At 37.2% G+C, this 26,266-nt stretch overlaps 2 protein-coding genes and 1 pseudogene across 4 annotated transcripts; 1 reads left to right on the forward strand and 2 right to left on the reverse strand.

The window, feature by feature from the left end:
• Positions 1-938: 938 nt before the first annotated feature.
• LOC137237173 (uncharacterized) lies at positions 939-7,164 on the reverse strand. 2 transcript variants are annotated; one of them, XR_010948856.1, is made up of 2 exons: positions 4,336-7,164; positions 939-1,826 (listed from the first exon to the last, which is right to left on the reverse strand). XR_010948856.1 is itself a non-coding variant. In XM_067760503.1 (2 exons), the coding sequence occupies exon 1, from the start codon at positions 7,134-7,136 to the stop codon at positions 4,698-4,700; it is 2,439 nt and encodes an 812-aa protein (XP_067616604.1). In that variant the 5' UTR covers positions 7,137-7,164; the 3' UTR covers positions 4,476-4,613; positions 4,693-4,697. The 2 variants fall into 2 exon arrangements, 1 of the variants encoding a protein (XP_067616604.1); XM_067760503.1 differs by lacking the exon at positions 939-1,826 and having other exon boundaries at positions 4,476-4,613; positions 4,693-7,164.
• An 898-nt stretch (positions 7,165-8,062) lies between these two features.
• Positions 8,063-13,587, reverse strand: LOC137237174 (uncharacterized). 2 transcript variants are annotated; one of them, XM_067760504.1, is made up of 2 exons: positions 13,052-13,587; positions 8,063-12,972 (listed from the first exon to the last, which is right to left on the reverse strand). In XM_067760504.1, exon 2 carries the CDS (start codon positions 12,773-12,775, stop codon positions 10,271-10,273), a length of 2,505 nt encoding a protein of 834 aa, XP_067616605.1. In that variant the 5' UTR covers positions 12,776-12,972; positions 13,052-13,587; the 3' UTR covers positions 8,063-10,270. The 2 variants fall into 2 exon arrangements, with proteins under 2 accessions (XP_067616605.1, XP_067616606.1); XM_067760505.1 differs by having other exon boundaries at positions 8,063-10,186; positions 10,266-13,587.
• A 6,446-nt stretch (positions 13,588-20,033) lies between these two features.
• Positions 20,034-20,820, forward strand: LOC137237176 (uncharacterized; annotated as a pseudogene).
• The last annotated feature ends 5,446 nt before the right edge of the window (positions 20,821-26,266 follow it).

The following is a 26,266-nucleotide window of genomic DNA, read 5'->3' on the forward strand; positions in this document are numbered from 1 at the left end:
ACAGTAAATTTTATATTCTTGTCAAAATTGTTGAGTGTGTCAAGTGTATTTTGTATCTCGTTTTCACGTACTATGGCAAAGAGGTCATCGACGTATTTGGAAAGTATCCTAGGTTTATACCGCAATTTTTCCATACTACTATCCAAAAGTTTCTCCATTATTATATCCGCTATGATTGGGGATGTGGGCGCTCCCATCGGCATTCCTTTCAATTGCGTGTATATGGTATTCTTAAACTTAAAATATCTGCTCTCTTTTATACAGAATGTTGTTATCTCCATAAACAGCTGTTTGGGTATCTTTGTGAACTCTTTAATCCTTACCCACTTTTCTTGTATTGTATCGAGTACCAGCTGTATTGGTATACTCGGAAAAAGTGATAACACGTCGAACGAAATAAGTTTTTCGTCGTCAAATATATAAGTGTTATTTATCCTTTCTTTAAACTCGAGCGTGTTTTTGATGTTATATGTAGAATTTGACGTTATGTTTTTTAATATTTCAGCAATATATTTGCACAAACCATATGAGGGTGATCCAATCGCTGAACAAATTGGCCTTAATGGAGTGCCTTCCTTATGGATCTTAGGGAGGCCATAGATTCTGGGTGGAAGCGCAGTTGTTGTTGTAAGTCTATTTCTCTCAGACTTCGTGATTAAATCCATTTTAAAAAGCTTATCTACTAGGCAGTTGTTCTTATTCTGCAATCGTGATGTTGGGTCCTGTCTTTGAACCCTATATGTAGTTAAATCCATTAAAATTTCTTCCATTTTCTTATCGTAATCGTCGACTTCCATTGCTACCGTTTTATTACCTTTGTCTGAAGTTAAAATTCGTATGTTACTATTTTGTTTAAGAAATTTCTTTGTTTGCTCCACTGTATCTGCAATTGCACTGTCTATTGCACTTGTCTTGTTTGTTGTTGTGTGACTTTTTATCATCAGCGAGAGTTTTGTGCGTGCCTCCTCTTGCTGATCTTTATTCTTTATAGTTTGTAACAAATCCTCTCCATCCGCTATGTATTGAAACAGCGGGAAGCTCTTATTATCGACCGGTAGTCCGAACTTCGGCCCCTTTCGCCAACAACGCTTTTATATCTTGTGGAAATTCTAACTTCGTTTTATTTATAAACCACTCTTCATGTTTTTTGTTATTAGTAAATATTTCGTTTCGTTTTGCTCGCATTTTATTAAATTTTAACTCTTGGCGCTTTTTTAGTGTTGTTGTTGTTTTGTTCGCGACATTACTCTCCCTTTCCATTAGCTCAATAAATTCTTTCTCACCCAATTCTTCTCTAAGTTTTTGTGTTACTTGATCTATTCGCTGGTTTAATCGTTGTAATATATTGTGTTTTTGTTTTATCAGCAGGCTTAAAATTTTCATTAGGTAAAACTGCGTATGTCTGTGTACTAATTTTTCTATGTCCGTGTTTTTGTCCGAGTCAGATACAAATAATTGCTTACATTTAGTTGAATTACTTATAAACTTAGGGATAATTTTTGACTTTCTACATTTCATAAGGAACTTTAAACTTGATTTAACTTTTACCAATTTCTTTGACATTAGCTGCAATTTGTTGATTGTTGATTTAGCGTTTTCATTGTAGTTTTTTATATTAGCATATCCCATGTTTGCTGATTTATGCTCACGGCGTGCCTTCCGTCTATGTAAATTGTATTTGTTGGCGACCTTATTCTTCAAATAACTATCTTATTAAGCTGGCTCGAGGTCTGTGTTTTAAAATAAAACACCGTTGATGATTTTTTCTTTTTTCTCAACCAATATATTTCGACTGCTCTGCGGCAATCGTCATCAGGGTTACAAAACTAATAAAACAAAAATAATAGTAAATAAACAATTAACAAATTATCACAAAAAATTTTATCATTTTACATTTGCACATACGTTTCTTAGCACGTCTGCCCTGTGCGACGTGGAGTATGGTACTGTCTTCCTCTAAGCAAATGTTTGTATATATGCGCGGAATTGTCCACGTCGCTCTTAAAGTTGAGTCGTGTGTTAGTCGGTACGTTGATAATGTGTAACATTTCAAGAGTGAATCGTTTACTGTAGTGTTGTTCTTGTTGCATTATTTTGGTCTCGTCAAAGTTAGGTATGTGCCCACTAGCTGCACAGTGTGCCATAAGTGCTGTTTTGTGGTTATTTTGTTGATGGCATTGTTTTAGATCGGATTTATGTTGTGATAGTCTTGTTTTTAGTTTGGACTTAGTTGTACCGACATAAATACTATTGCAAGCTTCCTCAACCTTGCCTTTACAGGGAATTTTATACACAACGTTGCTTTTGTCCATATTTGGTATGGTTGACTTCGTTTTATTGAAAAATTGTTTTAAAGTATTGGACGGCTTATGTGCTATTTTTGTGTTATCCTTGTTGTAACAATCAGATTTAACCAAACGTTCTGATAATTGAGGTACATAGGCCAGCGACTTAAAATTTAATGGTTTTCCGGGTTTTTGTGTGTTATTTGGCAATTTAGCTTTTTTGATTAACCTTCTTATTGTGTGTTTAGGAAAATCATTATTTCTTAACAATGTGACTATTTCTTTCTTTATTTCCTTGTGGTACAATTCGTCTGAGGTAAGTAGCATTTTCCTTATACAGCCCAATGCTGTATTTACAATCATGGATTTGGGATGCTTAGAATTAAAATTTATAATTCGTCCTGAAGCTATTTCTTTTTTATACCACTTAAGTTTTAGTCGATTGCCTCGTCTGTTTATTTCAGAGTCTAAATAAGCTAATTTTCCGTTATTTTCTACTTCTACAGTAAATTTTATATTCTTGTCAAAATTGTTGAGTGTGTCAAGTGTATTTTGTATCTCGTTTTCACGTACTATGGCAAAGAGGTCATCGACGTATTTGGAAAGTATCCTAGGTTTATACCGCAATTTTTCCATACTACTATCCAAAAGTTTCTCCATTATTATATCCGCTATGATTGGGGATGTGGGCGCTCCCATCGGCATTCCTTTCAATTGCGTGTATATGGTATTCTTAAACTTAAAATATCTGCTCTCTTTTATACAGAATGTTGTTATCTCCATAAACAGCTGTTTGGGTATCTTTGTGAACTCTTTAATCCTTACCCACTTTTCTTGTATTGTATCGAGTACCAGCTGTATTGGTATACTCGGAAAAAGTGATAACACGTCGAACGAAATAAGTTTTTCGTCGTCAAATATATAAGTGTTATTTATCCTTTCTTTAAACTCGAGCGTGTTTTTGATGTTATATGTAGAATTTGACGTTATGTTTTTTAATATTTCAGCAATATATTTGCACAAACCATATGAGGGTGATCCAATCGCTGAACAAATTGGCCTTAATGGAGTGCCTTCCTTATGGATCTTAGGGAGGCCATAGATTCTGGGTGGAAGCGCAGTTGTTGTTGTAAGTCTATTTCTCTCAGACTTCGTGATTAAATCCATTTTAAAAAGCTTATCTACTAGGCAGTTGTTCTTATTCTGCAATCGTGATGTTGGGTCCTGTCTTTGAACCCTATATGTAGTTAAATCCATTAAAATTTCTTCCATTTTCTTATCGTAATCGTCGACTTCCATTGCTACCGTTTTATTACCTTTGTCTGAAGTTAAAATTCGTATGTTACTATTTTGTTTAAGAAATTTCTTTGTTTGCTCCACTGTATCTGCAATTGCACTGTCTATTGCACTTGTCTTGTTTGTTGTTGTGTGACTTTTTATCATCAGCGAGAGTTTTGTGCGTGCCTCCTCTTGCTGATCTTTATTCTTTATAGTTTGTAACAAATCCTCTCCATCCGCTATGTATTGAAACAGCGGGAAGCTCTTATTATCGACCGGTAGTCCGAACTTCGGCCCCTTTCGCCAACAACGCTTTTATATCTTGTGGAAATTCTAACTTCGTTTTATTTATAAACCACTCTTCATGTTTTTTGTTATTAGTAAATATTTCGTTTCGTTTTGCTCGCATTTTATTAAATTTTAACTCTTGGCGCTTTTTTAGTGTTGTTGTTGTTTTGTTCGCGACATTACTCTCCCTTTCCATTAGCTCAATAAATTCTTTCTCACCCAATTCTTCTCTAAGTTTTTGTGTTACTTGATCTATTCGCTGGTTTAATCGTTGTAATATATTGTGTTTTTGTTTTATCAGCAGGCTTAAAATTTTCATTAGGTAAAACTGCGTATGTCTGTGTACTAATTTTTCTATGTCCGTGTTTTTGTCCGAGTCAGATACAAATAATTGCTTACATTTAGTTGAATTACTTATAAACTTAGGGATAATTTTTGACTTTCTACATTTCATAAGGAACTTTAAACTTGATTTAACTTTTACCAATTTCTTTGACATTAGCTGCAATTTGTTGATTGTTGATTTAGCGTTTTCATTGTAGTTTTTTATATTAGCATATCCCATGTTTGCTGATTTATGCTCACGGCGTGCCTTCCGTCTATGTAAATTGTATTTGTTGGCGACCTTATTCTTCAAATAACTATCTTATTAAGCTGGCTCGAGGTCTGTGTTTTAAAATAAAACACCGTTGATGATTTTTTCTTTTTTCTCAACCAATATATTTCGACTGCTCTGCGGCAATCGTCATCAGGGTTACAAAACTAATAAAACAAAAATAATAGTAAATAAACAATTAACAAATTATCACAAAAAATTTTATCATTTTACATTTGCACATACGTTTCTTAGCACGTCTGCCCTGTGCGACGTGGAGTATGGTACTGTCTTCCTCTAAGCAAATGTTTGTATATATGCGCGGAATTGTCCACGTCGCTCTTAAAGTTGAGTCGTGTGTTAGTCGGTACGTTGATAATGTGTAACATTTCAAGAGTGAATCGTTTACTGTAGTGTTGTTCTTGTTGCATTATTTTGGTCTCGTCAAAGTTAGGTATGTGCCCACTAGCTGCACAGTGTGCCATAAGTGCTGTTTTGTGGTTATTTTGTTGATGGCATTGTTTTAGATCGGATTTATGTTGTGATAGTCTTGTTTTTAGTTTGGACTTAGTTGTACCGACATAAATACTATTGCAAGCTTCCTCAACCTTGCCTTTACAGGGAATTTTATACACAACGTTGCTTTTGTCCATATTTGGTATGGTTGACTTCGTTTTATTGAAAAATTGTTTTAAAGTATTGGACGGCTTATGTGCTATTTTTGTGTTATCCTTGTTGTAACAATCAGATTTAACCAAACGTTCTGATAATTGAGGTACATAGGCCAGCGACTTAAAATTTAATGGTTTTCCGGGTTTTTGTGTGTTATTTGGCAATTTAGCTTTTTTCATTAACCTTCTTATTGTGTGTTTAGGAAAATCATTATTTCTTAACAATGTGACTATTTCTTTCTTTATTTCCTTGTGGTACAATTCGTCTGAGGTAAGTAGCATTTTCCTTATACAGCCCAATGCTGTATTTACAATCATGGATTTGGGATGCTTAGAATTAAAATTTATAATTCGTCCTGAAGCTATTTCTTTTTTATACCACTTAAGTTTTAGTCGATTGCCTCGTCTGTTTATTTCAGAGTCTAAATAAGCTAATTTTCCGTTATTTTCTACTTCTACAGTAAATTTTATATTCTTGTCAAAATTGTTGAGTGTGTCAAGTGTATTTTGTATCTCGTTTTCACGTACTATGGCAAAGAGGTCATCGACGTATTTGGAAAGTATCCTAGGTTTATACCGCAATTTTTCCATACTACTATCCAAAAGTTTCTCCATTATTATATCCGCTATGATTGGGGATGTGGGCGCTCCCATCGGCATTCCTTTCAATTGCGTGTATATGGTATTCTTAAACTTAAAATATCTGCTCTCTTTTATACAGAATGTTGTTATCTCCATAAACAGCTGTTTGGGTATCTTTGTGAACTCTTTAATCCTTACCCACTTTTCTTGTATTGTATCGAGTACCAGCTGTATTGGTATACTCGGAAAAAGTGATAACACGTCGAACGAAATAAGTTTTTCGTCGTCAAATATATAAGTGTTATTTATCCTTTCTTTAAACTCGAGCGTGTTTTTGATGTTATATGTAGAATTTGACGTTATGTTTTTTAATATTTCAGCAATATATTTGCACAAACCATATGAGGGTGATCCAATCGCTGAACAAATTGGCCTTAATGGAGTGCCTTCCTTATGGATCTTAGGGAGGCCATAGATTCTGGGTGGAAGCGCAGTTGTTGTTGTAAGTCTATTTCTCTCAGACTTCGTGATTAAATCCATTTTAAAAAGCTTATCTACTAGGCAGTTGTTCTTATTCTGCAATCGTGATGTTGGGTCCTGTCTTTGAACCCTATATGTAGTTAAATCCATTAAAATTTCTTCCATTTTCTTATCGTAATCGTCGACTTCCATTGCTACCGTTTTATTACCTTTGTCTGAAGTTAAAATTCGTATGTTACTATTTTGTTTAAGAAATTTCTTTGTTTGCTCCACTGTATCTGCAATTGCACTGTCTATTGCACTTGTCTTGTTTGTTGTTGTGTGACTTTTTATCATCAGCGAGAGTTTTGTGCGTGCCTCCTCTTGCTGATCTTTATTCTTTATAGTTTGTAACAAATCCTCTCCATCCGCTATGTATTGAAACAGCGGGAAGCTCTTATTATCGACCGGTAGTCCGAACTTCGGCCCCTTCGCCAACAACGCTTTTATATCTTGTGGAAATTCTAACTTCGTTTTATTTATAAACCACTCTTCATGTTTTTTGTTATTAGTAAATATTTCGTTTCGTTTTGCTCGCATTTTATTAAATTTTAACTCTTGGCGCTTTTTTAGTGTTGTTGTTGTTTTGTTCGCGACATTACTCTCCCTTTCCATTAGCTCAATAAATTCTTTCTCACCCAATTCTTCTCTAAGTTTTTGTGTTACGTGATCTATTCGCTGGTTTAATCGTTGTAATATATTGTGTTTTTGTTTTATCAGCAGGCTTAAAATTTTCATTAGGTAAAACTGCGTATGTCTGTGTACTAATTTTTCTATGTCCGTGTTTTTGTCCGAGTCAGATACAAATAATTGCTTACATTTAGTTGAATTACTTATAAACTTAGGGATAATTTTTGACTTTCTACATTTCATAAGGAACTTTAAACTTGATTTAACTTTTACCAATTTCTTTGACATTAGCTGCAATTTGTTGATTGTTGATTTAGCGTTTTCATTCTAGTTTTTTATATTAGCATATCCCATGTTTGCTGATTTATGCTCACGGCGTGCCTTCCGTCTATGTAAATTGTATTTGTTGGCGACCTTATTCTTCAAATAACTATCTTATTAAGCTGGCTCGAGGTCCGTGTTTTAAAATAAAACACCGTTGATGATTTTTTCTTTTTTCTCAACCAATATATTTCGACTGCTCTGCGGCAATCGTCATCAGGGTTACAAAACTAATAAAACAAAAATAATAGTAAATAAACAATTAACAAATTATCACAAAAAATTTTATCATTTTACATTTGCACATACGTTTCTTAGCACGTCTGCCCTGTGCGACGTGGAGTATGGTACTGTCTTCCTCTAAGCAAATGTTTGTATATATGCGCGGAATTGTCCACGTCGCTCTTAAAGTTGAGTCGTGTGTTAGTCGGTACGTTGATAATGTGTAACATTTCAAGAGTGAATCGTTTACTGTAGTGTTGTTCTTGTTGCATTATTTTGGTCTCGTCAAAGTTAGGTATGTGCCCACTAGCTGCACAGTGTGCCATAAGTGCTGTTTTGTGGTTATTTTGTTGATGGCATTGTTTTAGATCGGATTTATGTTGTGATAGTCTTGTTTTTAGTTTGGACTTAGTTGTACCGACATAAATACTATTGCAAGCTTCCTCAACCTTGCCTTTACAGGGAATTTTATACACAACGTTGCTTTTGTCCATATTTGGTATGGTTGACTTCGTTTTATTGAAAAATTGTTTTAAAGTATTGGACGGCTTATGTGCTATTTTTGTGTTATCCTTGTTGTAACAATCAGATTTAACCAAACGTTCTGATAATTGAGGTACATAGGCCAGCGACTTTAAATTTAATGGTTTTCCGGGTTTTTGTGTGTTATTTGGCAATTTAGCTTTTTTGATTAACCTTCTTATTGTGTGTTTAGGAAAATCATTATTTCTTAACAATGTGACTATTTCTTTCTTTATTTCCTTGTGGTACAATTCGTCTGAGGTAAGTAGCATTTTCCTTATACAGCCCAATGCTGTATTTACAATCATGGATTTGGGATGCTTAGAATTAAAATTTATAATTCGTCCTGAAGCTATTTCTTTTTTATACCACTTAAGTTTTAGTCGATTGCCTCGTCTGTTTATTTCAGAGTCTAAATAAGCTAATTTTCCGTTATTTTCTACTTCTACAGTAAATTTTATATTCTTGTCAAAATTGTTGAGTGTGTCAAGTGTATTTTGTATCTCGTTTTCACGTACTATGGCAAAGAGGTCATCGACGTATTTGGAAAGTATCCTAGGTTTATACCGCAATTTTTCCATACTACTATCCAAAAGTTTCTCCATTATTATATCCGCTATGATTGGGGATGTGGGCGCTCCCATCGGCATTCCTTTCAATTGCGTGTATATGGTATTCTTAAACTTAAAATATCTGCTCTCTTTTATACAGAATGTTGTTATCTCCATAAACAGCTGTTTGGGTATCTTTGTGAACTCTTTAATCCTTACCCACTTTTCTTGTATTGTATCGAGTACCAGCTGTATTGGTATACTCGGAAAAAGTGATAACACGTCGAACGAAATAAGTTTTTCGTCGTCAAATATATAAGTGTTATTTATCCTTTCTTTAAACTCGAGCGTGTTTTTGATGTTATATGTAGAATTTGACGTTATGTTTTTTAATATTTCAGCAATATATTTGCACAAACCATATGAGGGTGATCCAATCGCTGAACAAATTGGCCTTAATGGAGTGCCTTCCTTATGGATCTTAGGGAGGCCATAGATTCTGGGTGGAAGCGCAGTTGTTGTTGTAAGTCTATTTCTCTCAGACTTCGTGATTAAATCCATTTTAAAAAGCTTATCTACTAGGCAGTTGTTCTTATTCTGCAATCGTGATGTTGGGTCCTGTCTTTGAACCCTATATGTAGTTAAATCCATTAAAATTTCTTCCATTTTCTTATCGTAATCGTCGACTTCCATTGCTACCGTTTTATTACCTTTGTCTGAAGTTAAAATTCGTATGTTACTATTTTGTTTAAGAAATTTCTTTGTTTGCTCCACTGTATCTGCAATTGCACTGTCTATTGCACTTGTCTTGTTTGTTGTTGTGTGACTTTTTATCATCAGCGAGAGTTTTGTGCGTGCCTCCTCTTGCTGATCTTTATTCTTTATAGTTTGTAACAAATCCTCTCCATCCGCTATGTATTGAAACAGCGGGAAGCTCTTATTATCGACCGGTAGTCCGAACTTCGGCCCCTTTCGCCAACAACGCTTTTATATCTTGTGGAAATTCTAACTTCGTTTTATTTATAAACCACTCTTCATGTTTTTTGTTATTAGTAAATATTTCGTTTCGTTTTGCTCGCATTTTATTAAATTTTAACTCTTGGCGCTTTTTTAGTGTTGTTGTTGTTTTGTTCGCGACATTACTCTCCCTTTCCATTAGCTCAATAAATTCTTTCTCACCCAATTCTTCTCTAAGTTTTTGTGTTACTTGATCTATTCGCTGGTTTAATCGTTGTAATATATTGTGTTTTTGTTTTATCAGCAGGCTTAAAATTTTCATTAGGTAAAACTGCGTATGTCTGTGTACTAATTTTTCTATGTCCGTGTTTTTGTCCGAGTCAGATACAAATAATTGCTTACATTTAGTTGAATTACTTATAAACTTAGGGATAATTTTTGACTTTCTACATTTCATAAGGAACTTTAAACTTGATTTAACTTTTACCAATTTCTTTGACATTAGCTGCAATTTGTTGATTGTTGATTTAGCGTTTTCATTGTAGTTTTTTATATTAGCATATCCCATGTTTGCTGATTTATGCTCACGGCGTGCCTTCCGTCTATGTAAATTGTATTTGTTGGCGACCTTATTCTTCAAATAACTATCTTATTAAGCTGGCTCGAGGTCTGTGTTTTAAAATAAAACACCGTTGATGATTTTTTCTTTTTTCTCAACCAATATATTTCGACTGCTCTGCGGCAATCGTCATCAGGGTTACAAAACTAATAAAACAAAAATAATAGTAAATAAACAATTAACAAATTATCACAAAAAATTTTATCATTTTACATTTGCACATACGTTTCTTAGCACGTCTGCCCTGTGCGACGTGGAGTATGGTACTGTCTTCCTCTAAGCAAATGTTTGTATATATGCGCGGAATTGTCCACGTCGCTCTTAAAGTTGAGTCGTGTGTTAGTCGGTACGTTGATAATGTGTAACATTTCAAGAGTGAATCGTTTACTGTAGTGTTGTTCTTGTTGCATTATTTTGGTCTCGTCAAAGTTAGGTATGTGCCCACTAGCTGCACAGTGTGCCATAAGTGCTGTTTTGTGGTTATTTTGTTGATGGCATTGTTTTAGATCGGATTTATGTTGTGATAGTCTTGTTTTTAGTTTGGACTTAGTTGTACCGACATAAATACTATTGCAAGCTTCCTCAACCTTGCCTTTACAGGGAATTTTATACACAACGTTGCTTTTGTCCATATTTGGTATGGTTGACTTCGTTTTATTGAAAAATTGTTTTAAAGTATTGGACGGCTTATGTGCTATTTTTGTGTTATCCTTGTTGTAACAATCAGATTTAACCAAACGTTCTGATAATTGAGGTACATAGGCCAGCGACTTAAAATTTAATGGTTTTCCGGGTTTTTGTGTGTTATTTGGCAATTTAGCTTTTTTCATTAACCTTCTTATTGTGTGTTTAGGAAAATCATTATTTCTTAACAATGTGACTATTTCTTTCTTTATTTCCTTGTGGTACAATTCGTCTGAGGTAAGTAGCATTTTCCTTATACAGCCCAATGCTGTATTTACAATCATGGATTTGGGATGCTTAGAATTAAAATTTATAATTCGTCCTGAAGCTATTTCTTTTTTATACCACTTAAGTTTTAGTCGATTGCCTCGTCTGTTTATTTCAGAGTCTAAATAAGCTAATTTTCCGTTATTTTCTACTTCTACAGTAAATTTTATATTCTTGTCAAAATTGTTGAGTGTGTCAAGTGTATTTTGTATCTCGTTTTCACGTACTATGGCAAAGAGGTCATCGACGTATTTGGAAAGTATCCTAGGTTTATACCGCAATTTTTCCATACTACTATCCAAAAGTTTCTCCATTATTATATCCGCTATGATTGGGGATGTGGGCGCTCCCATCGGCATTCCTTTCAATTGCGTGTATATGGTATTCTTAAACTTAAAATATCTGCTCTCTTTTATACAGAATGTTGTTATCTCCATAAACAGCTGTTTGGGTATCTTTGTGAACTCTTTAATCCTTACCCACTTTTCTTGTATTGTATCGAGTACCAGCTGTATTGGTATACTCGGAAAAAGTGATAACACGTCGAACGAAATAAGTTTTTCGTCGTCAAATATATAAGTGTTATTTATCCTTTCTTTAAACTCGAGCGTGTTTTTGATGTTATATGTAGAATTTGACGTTATGTTTTTTAATATTTCAGCAATATATTTGCACAAACCATATGAGGGTGATCCAATCGCTGAACAAATTGGCCTTAATGGAGTGCCTTCCTTATGGATCTTAGGGAGGCCATAGATTCTGGGTGGAAGCGCAGTTGTTGTTGTAAGTCTATTTCTCTCAGACTTCGTGATTAAATCCATTTTAAAAAGCTTATCTACTAGGCAGTTGTTCTTATTCTGCAATCGTGATGTTGGGTCCTGTCTTTGAACCCTATATGTAGTTAAATCCATTAAAATTTCTTCCATTTTCTTATCGTAATCGTCGACTTCCATTGCTACCGTTTTATTACCTTTGTCTGAAGTTAAAATTCGTATGTTACTATTTTGTTTAAGAAATTTCTTTGTTTGCTCCACTGTATCTGCAATTGCACTGTCTATTGCACTTGTCTTGTTTGTTGTTGTGTGACTTTTTATCATCAGCGAGAGTTTTGTGCGTGCCTCCTCTTGCTGATCTTTATTCTTTATAGTTTGTAACAAATCCTCTCCATCCGCTATGTATTGAAACAGCGGGAAGCTCTTATTATCGACCGGTAGTCCGAACTTCGGCCCCTTCGCCAACAACGCTTTTATATCTTGTGGAAATTCTAACTTCGTTTTATTTATAAACCACTCTTCATGTTTTTTGTTATTAGTAAATATTTCGTTTCGTTTTGCTCGCATTTTATTAAATTTTAACTCTTGGCGCTTTTTTAGTGTTGTTGTTGTTTTGTTCGCGACATTACTCTCCCTTTCCATTAGCTCAATAAATTCTTTCTCACCCAATTCTTCTCTAAGTTTTTGTGTTACGTGATCTATTCGCTGGTTTAATCGTTGTAATATATTGTGTTTTTGTTTTATCAGCAGGCTTAAAATTTTCATTAGGTAAAACTGCGTATGTCTGTGTACTAATTTTTCTATGTCCGTGTTTTTGTCCGAGTCAGATACAAATAATTGCTTACATTTAGTTGAATTACTTATAAACTTAGGGATAATTTTTGACTTTCTACATTTCATAAGGAACTTTAAACTTGATTTAACTTTTACCAATTTCTTTGACATTAGCTGCAATTTGTTGATTGTTGATTTAGCGTTTTCATTGTAGTTTTTTATATTAGCATATCCCATGTTTGCTGATTTATGCTCACGGCGTGCCTTCCGTCTATGTAAATTGTATTTGTTGGCGACCTTATTCTTCAAATAACTATCTTATTAAGCTGGCTCGAGGTCCGTGTTTTAAAATAAAACACCGTTGATGATTTTTTCTTTTTTCTCAACCAATATATTTCGACTGCTCTGCGGCAATCGTCATCAGGGTTACAAAACTAATAAAACAAAAATAATAGTAAATAAACAATTAACAAATTATCACAAAAAATTTTATCATTTTACATTTGCACATACGTTTCTTAGCACGTCTGCCCTGTGCGACGTGGAGTATGGTACTGTCTTCCTCTAAGCAAATGTTTGTATATATGCGCGGAATTGTCCACGTCGCTCTTAAAGTTGAGTCGTGTGTTAGTCGGTACGTTGATAATGTGTAACATTTCAAGAGTGAATCGTTTACTGTAGTGTTGTTCTTGTTGCATTATTTTGGTCTCGTCAAAGTTAGGTATGTGCCCACTAGCTGCACAGTGTGCCATAAGTGCTGTTTTGTGGTTATTTTGTTGATGGCATTGTTTTAGATCGGATTTATGTTGTGATAGTCTTGTTTTTAGTTTGGACTTAGTTGTACCGACATAAATACTATTGCAAGCTTCCTCAACCTTGCCTTTACAGGGAATTTTATACACAACGTTGCTTTTGTCCATATTTGGTATGGTTGACTTCGTTTTATTGAAAAATTGTTTTAAAGTATTGGACGGCTTATGTGCTATTTTTGTGTTATCCTTGTTGTAACAATCAGATTTAACCAAACGTTCTGATAATTGAGGTACATAGGCCAGCGACTTTAAATTTAATGGTTTTCCGGGTTTTTGTGTGTTATTTGGCAATTTAGCTTTTTTGATTAACCTTCTTATTGTGTGTTTAGGAAAATCATTATTTCTTAACAATGTGACTATTTCTTTCTTTATTTCCTTGTGGTACAATTCGTCTGAGGTAAGTAGCATTTTCCTTATACAGCCCAATGCTGTATTTACAATCATGGATTTGGGATGCTTAGAATTAAAATTTATAATTCGTCCTGAAGCTATTTCTTTTTTATACCACTTAAGTTTTAGTCGATTGCCTCGTCTGTTTATTTCAGAGTCTAAATAAGCTAATTTTCCGTTATTTTCTACTTCTACAGTAAATTTTATATTCTTGTCAAAATTGTTGAGTGTGTCAAGTGTATTTTGTATCTCGTTTTCACGTACTATGGCAAAGAGGTCATCGACGTATTTGGAAAGTATCCTAGGTTTATACCGCAATTTTTCCATACTACTATCCAAAAGTTTCTCCATTATTATATCCGCTATGATTGGGGATGTGGGCGCTCCCATCGGCATTCCTTTCAATTGCGTGTATATGGTATTCTTAAACTTAAAATATCTGCTCTCTTTTATACAGAATGTTGTTATCTCCATAAACAGCTGTTTGGGTATCTTTGTGAACTCTTTAATCCTTACCCACTTTTCTTGTATTGTATCGAGTACCAGCTGTATTGGTATACTCGGAAAAAGTGATAACACGTCGAACGAAATAAGTTTTTCGTCGTCAAATATATAAGTGTTATTTATCCTTTCTTTAAACTCGAGCGTGTTTTTGATGTTATATGTAGAATTTGACGTTATGTTTTTTAATATTTCAGCAATATATTTGCACAAACCATATGAGGGTGATCCAATCGCTGAACAAATTGGCCTTAATGGAGTGCCTTCCTTATGGATCTTAGGGAGGCCATAGATTCTGGGTGGAAGCGCAGTTGTTGTTGTAAGTCTATTTCTCTCAGACTTCGTGATTAAATCCATTTTAAAAAGCTTATCTACTAGGCAGTTGTTCTTATTCTGCAATCGTGATGTTGGGTCCTGTCTTTGAACCCTATATGTAGTTAAATCCATTAAAATTTCTTCCATTTTCTTATCGTAATCGTCGACTTCCATTGCTACCGTTTTATTACCTTTGTCTGAAGTTAAAATTCGTATGTTACTATTTTGTTTAAGAAATTTCTTTGTTTGCTCCACTGTATCTGCAATTGCACTGTCTATTGCACTTGTCTTGTTTGTTGTTGTGTGACTTTTTATCATCAGCGAGAGTTTTGTGCGTGCCTCCTCTTGCTGATCTTTATTCTTTATAGTTTGTAACAAATCCTCTCCATCCGCTATTTCTTCTTTTTTTATTGCCTGTGTTCTTAGAAAAACCTCTTTAAATTTTGTAACTGAAATTATGCAAACCAATCTCAAAAACTTGAAAATTCGAAAAAATTTCACAATAATTTCGAACTTTTTATTTAGAGTTCTCTGAATCTTTTTCATTACACAGTTTTATAGCCCAATCAATTGTAGTCTACCGAACAATATATAGGTCTTTCAAAATTCGTATCGATTTTTGGCATTTTTTTTCAGGATGGTATTTTTGATTTTCTTCCAAGCAAAGTGTGAACAATTTTCTTTTTTCACATGAAAGAAAATCTGCAACACCTTTAAGAAAAAAAAAATTTCAAAAACAACCCGAATTTTCAGAGGTCTATAACTTGTATTTTGTTAGATAAAATTTTATTGGGCTACAAATCTGCACACTCAAAAAATTGTTAATTTCTAAATCAAAAGTTTAAAATTTGCGTAAAATTTTCGCGAAATTTTGATTTTTTTCGAAACCGCTAAAGCGTAGTTTTGGTTACAGAACTCAGAGACGTTTGAGTATTGTTTGAACATTGAAAAAAAAAAAACAAATATAAACTTCGAAATTTGAAAAAAATGCCACTGCTATTTTTCTGTTCGCTGTTCGAATAGCGTATTGAGAATCCCACATCAAATTCGATTCGGAGACGTAGTGCCCAGGCCCGACGAGAGGGGAGGGGGAATGGTGGGTTTCCCCCCGGGCCCGGGGTTTCTGAGGGGGCCCGCGATTTAGAGGTACTAAGGCATTTTTTTTTTAATTCAGGAGAGTCTTTAGTTGTTCCATGTGCAAATTTTAAGCCGAATTTCAAAACCAACGAATATTGATAATGATTTTTTGCCTGGGTCTGAGGAGATAATAAAAACATCAAACAAAAATGTATGTTTACATGAATCCGAAATCGTAAAGTTTTCGTAGTGACACTGATGAAGGTTCATCTTCAAAAAGCCTTCCAACAATACCACCAACTCTGTATCAAAGTCCAGATTATTTAAAAGACTTCGATATCGGTACCGTGAATAATGAGTTTTTGCGATCTGAAGAAGTCAACCAAATAATTCGTCGAGGTCATGTGTCCTGTTATTTTTCCACGTGATTGTCATGACGAGGCATTTCCTACCTCGTTGTTAAACAGAATCTTGCCAAATGGAGAGAAAGTGGAGCGCGACTGTTTAGTGTGGAGTGCCAGTAGCAATGCTTTTTATTGCCTACCATGTGTAGACCGACCTAAAATTTGTTGTGCGGATATTCGAAATTCCAGGTATGGAAGAAGCTATACGATAAACTGCCATCACACGAATATACTCAAGATCACATTAAATGTTATATTCAATAGCGATCTTTACAAAATCTAATTCAAAAGGAGGCTACAATTAATACACTTATCAATGACCAGCTAATCACTGAAACTCAAAAGTGGAAAGAAATTTTATATAGAATTTTGGACACTATTTTATTTTTGGGTGAAAGAGGTCTAGCTTTCAAAGGCGAAAGTATATATCTTGGTGAACGAAACGATGGACATTTTTTGGGCATCTCAGATCTCATAAGCCATTATGATCCGATACTTAGAGATCATTTGGAGAAAGTTAGGATTTCACAACAGCAGCCCAAACGTTTACACGTTCACTATCTTTCCCCAGACATTCAGATCGAGTTTGTAGAAATTTGTGCAAAGCACGTGAGGGAAACTATATTAGATCAAGGCAAGAAAGCCAAGTATTTTGCTATTATCGTTGATGCTATGCCTAATGCTAGTCACGTTGACTACGTTCATTTTGCGCTAACTCAAACAGCAACAAATTTTACAATTCAAGAGCTATTTTTGGCTTTCGTGAATTGTAACCAAAAAACTGGTGAGAAAATCGCTGATCTAATTGCCATACTCTAGGTAAACATGAAATCCCATTAAAAGATTGTCGTGCACAAGGGTACGATAACGGCGCCAATATGAAAGGAGCTTACAACGGTGCACGACGTCACATTCTCGACAAAAACTTGAATGCTGATTACTCGCCTTGTGTAACCCACAGTCTCAATTTATGTGGTGTTGATGCTGCAGAATGTTGTACGGCTGCAATTACTTTCTTCGGAGTTGTACAAAAATGTTTTACTATTTTCAGCAGCACTTCACAACGATGGAACATCCTCAAAAAAATGTACCGAGCTCTCTTCATAGTCTTTCAGACAAAAGCCAAATTGGACTGCGCAAGCATACGGAGATGTTACCGCCATTCTCAAGTACATCAAGTTCGAATGTATCTTGTTGTCCTCAATTGGGTTCAAACCACAGACTACCATTAATGAAAGAAACGTGGTCCTCTAAGCTAGAGACGCCACCATAGATCTTGAGGTCCGACATTTAGATGCCTTATTAGCTGATTTGAAGTTGATCTGGAACCAATGGCAAACAATTTTAAATGAATGCCAAACAGTTGCTACTCAATTGAACATCTCGCCAAAGTTTCCGGCCATTCGAAAGAGAAACCCCAAAAGACGTTTTGAAGATAATGGGATTGAGATGATTACGGATGATTCAGAGTCTGATTTTAAAAACGATACATTCCTGGTGATCGTTTATTCGGTAATCACTGACATTACTGAACGATTTAAGAAATTTGAGCGAGACGTTTTCCTTTTTGTAGTAATTTGAAGACATGGATGAAACTACGGTTCGGGCGAGCGCAGCAAAATGTGTCGAAAAATACAAGTCGGATATTTCCCAAAACTTAGAGTGCGTAATTCACTTGAAACACACTTACGAAGCAAATTTTGATAAAGGTCTGTCACCTTTGAAATTGCTAAATGCCATCTACATACATATGTTCAAAACCTGTATACAATTTTCCCCAATATTTGTGTTGCTTTACGTATCTTTGGCACTATACCTGTCACTATAGCTAGTGCAGAACGTTCCTTTAGCGTCCTTTCAAGAATCAAAAACTTTCATAGATCGGTTCATCTCAAGAGCGAGTTTCAGGACTTGCCACGCTTTGTGTTGCATCCGTTTTGGCAAGACAGTTAAATTTTGATATTATTATAAACAAGTAAGGAAGGCTAAGTTCGGATGTAACCGAACATTACATACTCAGTTGAGAGCTATGCAGACAAAACAAGAGAAACTCACCATGTAGGCAAATGAACCTAGGCTAACCCTGGAATGTGTTTGTATGACATGTGTATCAAATGGAAGCTATTAAAGAGTATTTAAAGAGGGATCGAGCCATAGTTCTATAGGTGGACGCCATTTCGTCGGGATATCTCAATAAAGGTGGACCAGGATCGACGGCCGAGCGGAAGAACAGACGGTCGACTGTGTATAAAAACTGGGCGTGGCTTCAACCGATTTCGCCCTTTTTCACAGAAAACAGTTATCGTCTTAGAATCTAAGCCCCTACCGAATTTCACAAGGATTGGCAAATTTTTTTTCGATTTATGGCATTAAAAGTATCCTAGACAAATGAAATGAAAAAGGGCGGAGCCACGGCTATTTTGAAATTTTCTTTTATTTTTGTATTTTGTTGCACCATCTCATTACTGGATTTGAATGTTGACATAATTTACTTATATACTGTAAAGATATTCATTTTTTTTTTTAAATTTGACTTTAAAAAACGTTCCTGCCAAATTTCATTATGATATTTTCAACGAAACTTTTAAACTACCTTCTTTTAAAAGTGGGCGGTGCCATGCCCATTGTCCAAAATTGTACTAGTTTTCTATTCTTGGTCATAAGTTCAACTCACCTACCAAGTTTCATCGCTTTATCCGTCTTTGGTAATGAATTATCGCACTTTTTCGGTTTTTCGATATTTTCGATATCAAAAAAGTGGGCGTGGTTATAGTCCGATATTGTTCATTTTAAATGGCGATCTGAGATGAGTGCCCAGGAACCTACATACCAAATTTCATCAAGATATCTCAAAATTTACCCAAGTTATCGTGTTAACGGACGGACATGGTTCAATCAAACTTTTTTTCGTTACTGATGATTTTGATATATGGAAGTCTATATCTATCTCGATTCCTTTATACCTGTACAACCAACCGTTATCCAATCAAAGTTAATATACTCTGTGAGCTCTGCTCAACTGAGTATAAAAATTTTGCAGCGAAAAAATCAAGTAAAGCCACTTTGATATCCGAACCTTCTATATTGAAAAATTTAAATTTATAATCATCATTAAATTTATCAGAAATGTATTAAAATGTTACCAAATAACTAGAAAAGATTATTTGAAACAATATGTGGCTGTTAAAAGAGATTTTATTTCTACGTTACAATAAAATAGTAGATATAAATAGTACATAAATATTCTGTGTTAATTTTATTTTCAGCTCTTAGTCCAAAAATCATTTAGTTGATGTGGGAAAATTTTTTTTTGATGTAATCCATCAATAATGATTCATGAATGAGATGTCATTAATTAAAGTAAATCAAATGAATTAGTGGATTTTTTATAGGGGGCCCGTAAATTGTTTAGTCCAGGGCCCGGATTTTCTCTCTACGGCCCTGGTAGTGCCATCTTTGATGCTATTTTTGTTTCGAGAAACAACACCAAAGCCGGGATGGCGGAAAATTTTTAAAATATATGTACATCAATTATTTACCCTGTCGGAAAATTAACAAAAAGTAATGAATTTGATTTACAGCAGCGAACAGAAAAACAGCAGTGGCAATTTTGAAACAATTTCGTCAGTTAAATTCTCCATGTTCAATATTTTAAGATAAAACTTCTATGAATTTTGTAACTGAAACTATGCAAGCAATTTTAAAAACGTTTTTGAAAAAATTTCACAAAAAATTCGAAATTTTTATTTGGAATTCTCTGATTTTGTTTTTGAGTATGCGGCACAGCTTATATGGGTCTAGGAGTTGGAATTGAATATTCCTGACATATTTCTCTTTAATATATTTGCCCATTAGGGTGTAAAAATTAGTTGGTTGTTGCTTTCATGCAGTTGTATGATGTGGAAATTTTAAGTGCGGATTAAATTAAATATAGCGCACTGTTTTATTAATAGCTTACGATTAAAATACTATGCATAATTAGTTATATGGTGGGAACTGAGCTGAAACGTTGGGCTTACAAACATGTATGTATACATAGTTAGTTGTATACAATTTCCAATTTTTATGTTTCCATTTCATTCCATAAGCAATGCAGTGCAAAACGCTCGCTTTTATTATTACAATATTTTTTACATTTTGCTCGATTGTAAGTAGAGTCAGTTGTGATTGTAATAAATTGCATTAAATTAAACCATCCAAAAGATCAAAGCAGATTTTGAAGAGAAATCAGAAGATGATTTTCTAAGTGCCAGTTAAAACTGCATCCAACGCGAAACCTTGAATTCCTCATCTCAGCGCCGCTTTAACAATTTTGATTATCCGGACGAGGAACCAGTGCATCGGTAAATTCATTGCATTTGGATAGAGATGAAATTATGGAATGATCGTGCGGGTTTCAATGTTGCAGAAATAGCAGCACTTTATCGTGATAAAGCGAACACGGAAGTACTTGTGCCCATATGGAGTGATTGCAATCGTAATACACAGAATGAGCCGGCATTGAAGTGGTGTTACAAAGCCTTCCAATGTGTGCTAAATAGTCGTGTGGGTCAATGGTTTAAAGAGGATGTGGGACGTAAACTGCAGGGCACAGCAACAACAAATCATGTTGGCTGAACGCTCTGGAGATAAGTCAGTATATCTATAAGTAGTAGTAGGTTGCTTTGCATAAATGTTAAATATTCATATGTACATACTCTCGTCCAATATAAGTAAATAATAATTATCAAAATAATTCAACTGTAAAAAAAAATAAATAATCAATAAATAGCAAAATACTAAATGTAGCGGAAAAATACTTATTTTGAAATAAACAAACTGAAGAAATAAACAAAACACATGTCTTGGAATATACATATGTATATTTTAATAGCACTACGTACAGAGCTGCGATTTATTATCATTATATGCTGCAATCCCTATCTGCGCTTCGAGGGTGATCTTGAAGCCACAATAGAGGTGGACGGTTGGCGTAAGTGTGCTCAAATGGCGGACGAGGCGATACATGTGTACACAGATGGTTCCAAAGTAGTGGAAGGAGTAGGGTCAGCGTATACTGTGCGGATCCGGAAATAAACAGATCCTACAGGCTGCCGGATTACTGTAGCGTTTTCCAAGCGGAAATATTAGCCGCAGTAGAAATACTGAAAGAGAATAGCTTAAGCTGCAACCGTGTTGACTTTTATATTGACAGTCAAGCAGAAATTAAGGTAATAATCTCGCATAGCACAGCATCTGAATGCGTGTTAGAGTGTAAGCAGTCTCTGGAGAGAATCGGGACAGGGAGAAGCATACATCTATATTGGGTCCCAGGGCATATGGGAATATATGGGAATGAAAAAGCGGACGAACTAGCTAAAAAGCGCACATTCCTTGAAGCTTGCTGCGTATATGTCCCAATTAAACTGGGCGAATTAAGCAAAGGCGAGAGGTGCACATGATCGACCAAGCGGGAATGGCGTGGGTTCAAGCGCGGGGCTGTAAAGTGTCGAAGATTATGTGTAGGTATTACAACCTTAGACTAACAAAGTTGCTTCTATTATTAAAAAGAGAGGACTGTTGACTCGTGACGGGTATTCTGACTGGACACTGCCTTCTGGCGTCACATGCCTTTAAATTAGGCTTGGTCAGTCATAGCAGATGTAGGAAGTGCGTGTTGGTGGAGGAAACGATCGAGCACGTTCTGTGCTCGTGCCCTGCGCTTGCCAGGCTATGACTCCAGCTATTGGGAGTGATACAGCTTTCAGATCTAAAAGCAGCAAATGACTTAAGTCCTAGGAAGCTTCTAGTATTTGCGAAGAAGACGGAGTTATTTTATAACATAGGTCCTGGTTTTTGATAGGGCTTTTCAGTTTGGGCGTTAAAGCAAACTTCTGGTAACACTACGGACTCATTCAGTCTATGTGAGGTCCTCATGGACCGGCCAGTTCAACCTAACCTAAGCTCCAATCAATTTAATTTAAGAAGTGGATACATTTGAATATACAGCAGCGAACAGAAAAATAGCAGTGGGAATCTTTTTTACTTTTTTAGATTTCGTCAATTAAACGCAAACAAATTTTTGGTGTAAAAACCGCATTTTGTCGTGTTGTTCTATATAAAAATGAAAATAGTGCGAATTTCATCCCCAAGAAGTGCCAAAAAAACTATTCTAAAAATATGATTTAAATTATAATAATAAAAAAAAATACCAAACTGGATGTTGGTACGGCCGGGAGTTGAACCCCGGGGTTGAAAGTACACCAAAATCACCTTTGATACGACTCCGAAAAGTGTTCACACTGCACTATATATTTCGTGTGCAAATTCTTCTTTTTGATTTTTGATATTTTAAGAAAAAACCTCCATGAATTTTGTAGCCGAAACCATGCAAACCAATCTCAAAAATTCGAGAAAATGAGATGAAAATTTCGAACCGATGTGTTTTGGAACCATGGCGGAACTATAAAAAGTGGCAGAACCGTGAAAGCTGATTTGTACTTTTTTAATATGATTTGATACATCAACTTCCTGCGCAGTACGATTTTGACATTAGTCCATCGATTTACAAAAACAAAGTTGTACATGGAAGTTTTATTTATGTTTGTGGTATGTCACCGTGCTGCCACCTTGTATGGTTGCGCCATTATTGGAACAACTTTTCGTCATCCCTTGTCAAATTTGGTTTGGGGACAAACCGGTTTCGGCATACGTCATCATCGGGTGTCATTGATGGGAGTGTTGCGTTTTGCACACACCAGCGCCACCCCAAAGCGTCGTCTCGTAGGTGCTTAGCACTCTCCCCCCGGGGTAGGGGGGAGCCTCCTCGTGGTGACACCTTCGCTTCGGCGCCGAATTCGAGCGGCGACCTCTTTCCCACACCCCAGAACCTATTTCCTGTCTTTTTCCCATCCCGGCCTATACCCTATCCCACCACCATAAGCCAAGGTGTAAGGTACCCGTGCCGAGGGCTGAATGGCCAGCGGGTGGATATTGAGTAGCTGGTCTCGAACGGTCCCCTCCGTTGCCCGGGCAAGGTCGGAGGTATAAGTGCCTTCCCTACGCATGCCGGCTCTGCGGACGAGTGACCAACCCTTTCCGTGCATACTCTTGGGACCAAAATAATGATGGTAAAACTAAAAAAGACAACAAAGACACGGACGACAATATGACTAAGACGGTAACGACAACGACGTCACTAACTTTAGCAAGGACGGACTCTAGAACGGGTGTAGGGGACGGAAAAACTAACGGACCTAGACTCGGAGAGAGGTACTCCTCGGATGTGGAGCTACTATCTTCAAGTCAAGAGACTGACGCAACACGTGGCGGGAACAGTACTGTTGGCAACGGTACTCCGCCACGCAATCAACAATTTTCGGCCGCTGCTAGGAAGCAGCGGGAAACAGCTAGCAAGGCACGGTCCAAGGCATTACTTGAGAGAAGGCGGTATCAGCTAGTTCTGTCTGTCCTGGATAGGATAGAGCGGAACAGGGCAAACGGTACCGTGCATCCCAAGGATGCGGAGGACCGTGTTACTTTCCAAGCGGTTGTGGACGAGTACAGGGCGTACTTGGAAGCTGAAAACAGAACCACCGCCGGTAAGAGGAACCGGTCTCTGGAAGAGGCCCCTAGCACCTCAAAGAGAAACAGGTCCATGGAAGAGGCCCCTAGTACCTCCAAGAGGAGCAAAATTACCGGTGGTAACGCCTCGGTATCAGCCGGAGCGCTGGGAGAGGACAAAACTTTTTCATAAATGGTTCGGAGTAACCTTCAAGTTGCGCTAGTGGATGCGACCACCGACAGCGGTAAGCCCGTCTTGGAGAAGTGGGGGGAGCTAGATGCAAGGCTGTCTCAGATGGTCATTGACTTTGGCATGGCCAACCCGGAGGGTAATCTCCCCTCCTTCGACTCGGCGGAGGTTGTTCGCGGGTACCGGGTGGTCAGATACGAGGACCAGCAGTCCAAGGACTTCTTGGAGAAGTGCGTGCTGGCCCTAGGGGAGATCTGGGAGGGTTTAAGGATAAAGCTCATCCCGGCGGCAGATATACCAAAAAGACCCCGAGCTCGGGTATGGATCCCGAGAATGAAAATAGACAGCGGGACGCTGTTGAAGTATTTGCGGGATCACAACCGCGATGTTCCCATGGAGGACTGGGTAGTCATCAAGGCAGAGGAATCGCGACGGAACAGCCTCTCTTTCGTGCACCTCATATCAGAGGATAGCATTACTCCGCTTGAAAAAGCGGACTTCACCCTCCGTTTTGGCGTGCGGCGCGCCAAGGTGAAAATCCTCAGGAGGAGGAGGAAGAACCGGATGAGGTCGACAATGCTAACAAGCGCCTGGAGGACTTGCAGCTCGCCGACCAAGAACCTGGACCCTAAAAGTTCCAACGGGTCTAAAGGTTGTCAAAATTAACCTCCAGCACTCTAGGCTGGCCTCGGACAACCTTGCCGTCTTCCTACTGGAGGAAGACGTTGATATAGCCCTTGTTGAGGAGCCGTGCGTGTGGAACACCCACGTGAAAGGGCTCTCAATAAAGGGATACTCTACGTTTTACAAGCGCGAGGACGGTAAGCTTAGGACATGCGTTTTGGTAAAATCTAACTACAATGTTTTTCTTGTTTCTTCTCACAGCTCTTCCGATCTGACCACGATTTCGCTAGAGACAGCTGACGGAGTCAGCATACCAATTGCTTCTTGCTACATGCCGCACGACAAGGACGCTCCACCGGAGGAGGTCCGAGCCTTGATGCAGGACTGGAGATCTGAAAACATTGTGCTGAGATGTGATGCCAATTCCAGGCACTCCCTATGGGGAAGTAAGGAAATCAACACTCGGGATGAATCACTTTTCGATTTTATCATTAATACTGACCTAGTAGTATGCAATCGGGGAAACCTTTGTATTTCCAACCACGGACGCATTCAAAGGGTGTGAGGAGGTGTTAGATGTCACGCTACTAAGCGGAAACAGCAATATTTGGGTAGACAGCTGGAGGGTATCAGATAGTCAGTCGTTTTCTGACCACAGGAGGATACTACTCACTATCTGCCTTAATGTAGAAATTCATATTCCCTATCGTAATCCAAAGAGGACCAATTGGCGAAAGTTCGTCAAAGTGGTAGGAAATAAGCTAGGAAGGCATTCGGCACAGGAAATTTCATTAGTGGAGGACCTTGATGCTAACAGTAGCAAGCTAGAGGAGGCCTTAGGGTCTGCCCTCCGGATAGCTTGTCCAACTAGTTTTAGTAAAAAGGTATACCACCCCTGGTGGAAGTCCAACCTTTTTACGCTCAGGCAAGAGACTCGCAAACTATTCAACCTGAGCCGGTTAAATGGAAACTGGGAACCGTATAAAGATAGTCTTAGGTGCTACAAAAAAGCTGTTCAGAAGGCAAAGACGGAATGCTGGAAAGAATTTTGCTCTTCTATCGAGTCAACTAGAGAATCTTCGAGAATTGGTAAGATTCTCCGAAGGAAAAATCCTGCCCATCCTTCTTGAGGAAAGAAGATGGATCATGGACAGGGAGCTCCTCCGAAACAGTGGAGCTGCTGGTAAAAACGAACTTTCCAGTTCCAGCCAAATGGAACCGAGGGAGTATACAGGGGTAATACCCTCCCTCCGGTTAATAAATGAACTTATAACGGAAAAAAAGAAGGAATGGGCTATCAACAGTTTTTTGCCATACAAATCCCCAGGGCCGAATGGCATTTTCCTAGCGATGATACAAAAAACAAGCTGTCCGGTGATTCCATGCATGGAATGCATCTTTAAAGCCTGCATTCGACTTAATCATGTGCCCCTGAATTGGAGGGACCAGGGTGGTCTTCATCCCAAAGGTCAATAAGAGGGGACATGAAAAGCCTTAGGATTTCAGACCCATCAGTTTTTCGTCGTTTGTTCTAAAACCGTTTGAAAAACTACTGGACGTCCACATTCGCGGTAGGTTGGATACCTTGGGGCTGTCAACCCAAAACGCTTATCTCAGGGGCCGCTCAACAGAGACCGCTTTACATGAAGTGGTCCACAAGGTAGAGTCGTCCTTCGAAAACAAACAATTTACCCTGGCTGCATTCTTGGACATAGAGTGAGTTTTCAATAATGTCCGGCTGGAAGCAATAGAAGGCGCCCTTCGTGTACTCGGAATAGAGGACCCTAAACTGGATAGGGACGGCTCTGCGGTCCAGAATGATAAGCGCTAAACTGCGGGCTAGTGAGGTCACGGCATATCCGTGGAAAGGGAC

This window comes from Eurosta solidaginis, chromosome 1 (assembly GCF_040869045.1).
Source record: "Eurosta solidaginis isolate ZX-2024a chromosome 1, ASM4086904v1, whole genome shotgun sequence".
Lineage (NCBI taxonomy): Eukaryota > Metazoa > Arthropoda > Insecta > Diptera > Tephritidae > Eurosta > Eurosta solidaginis.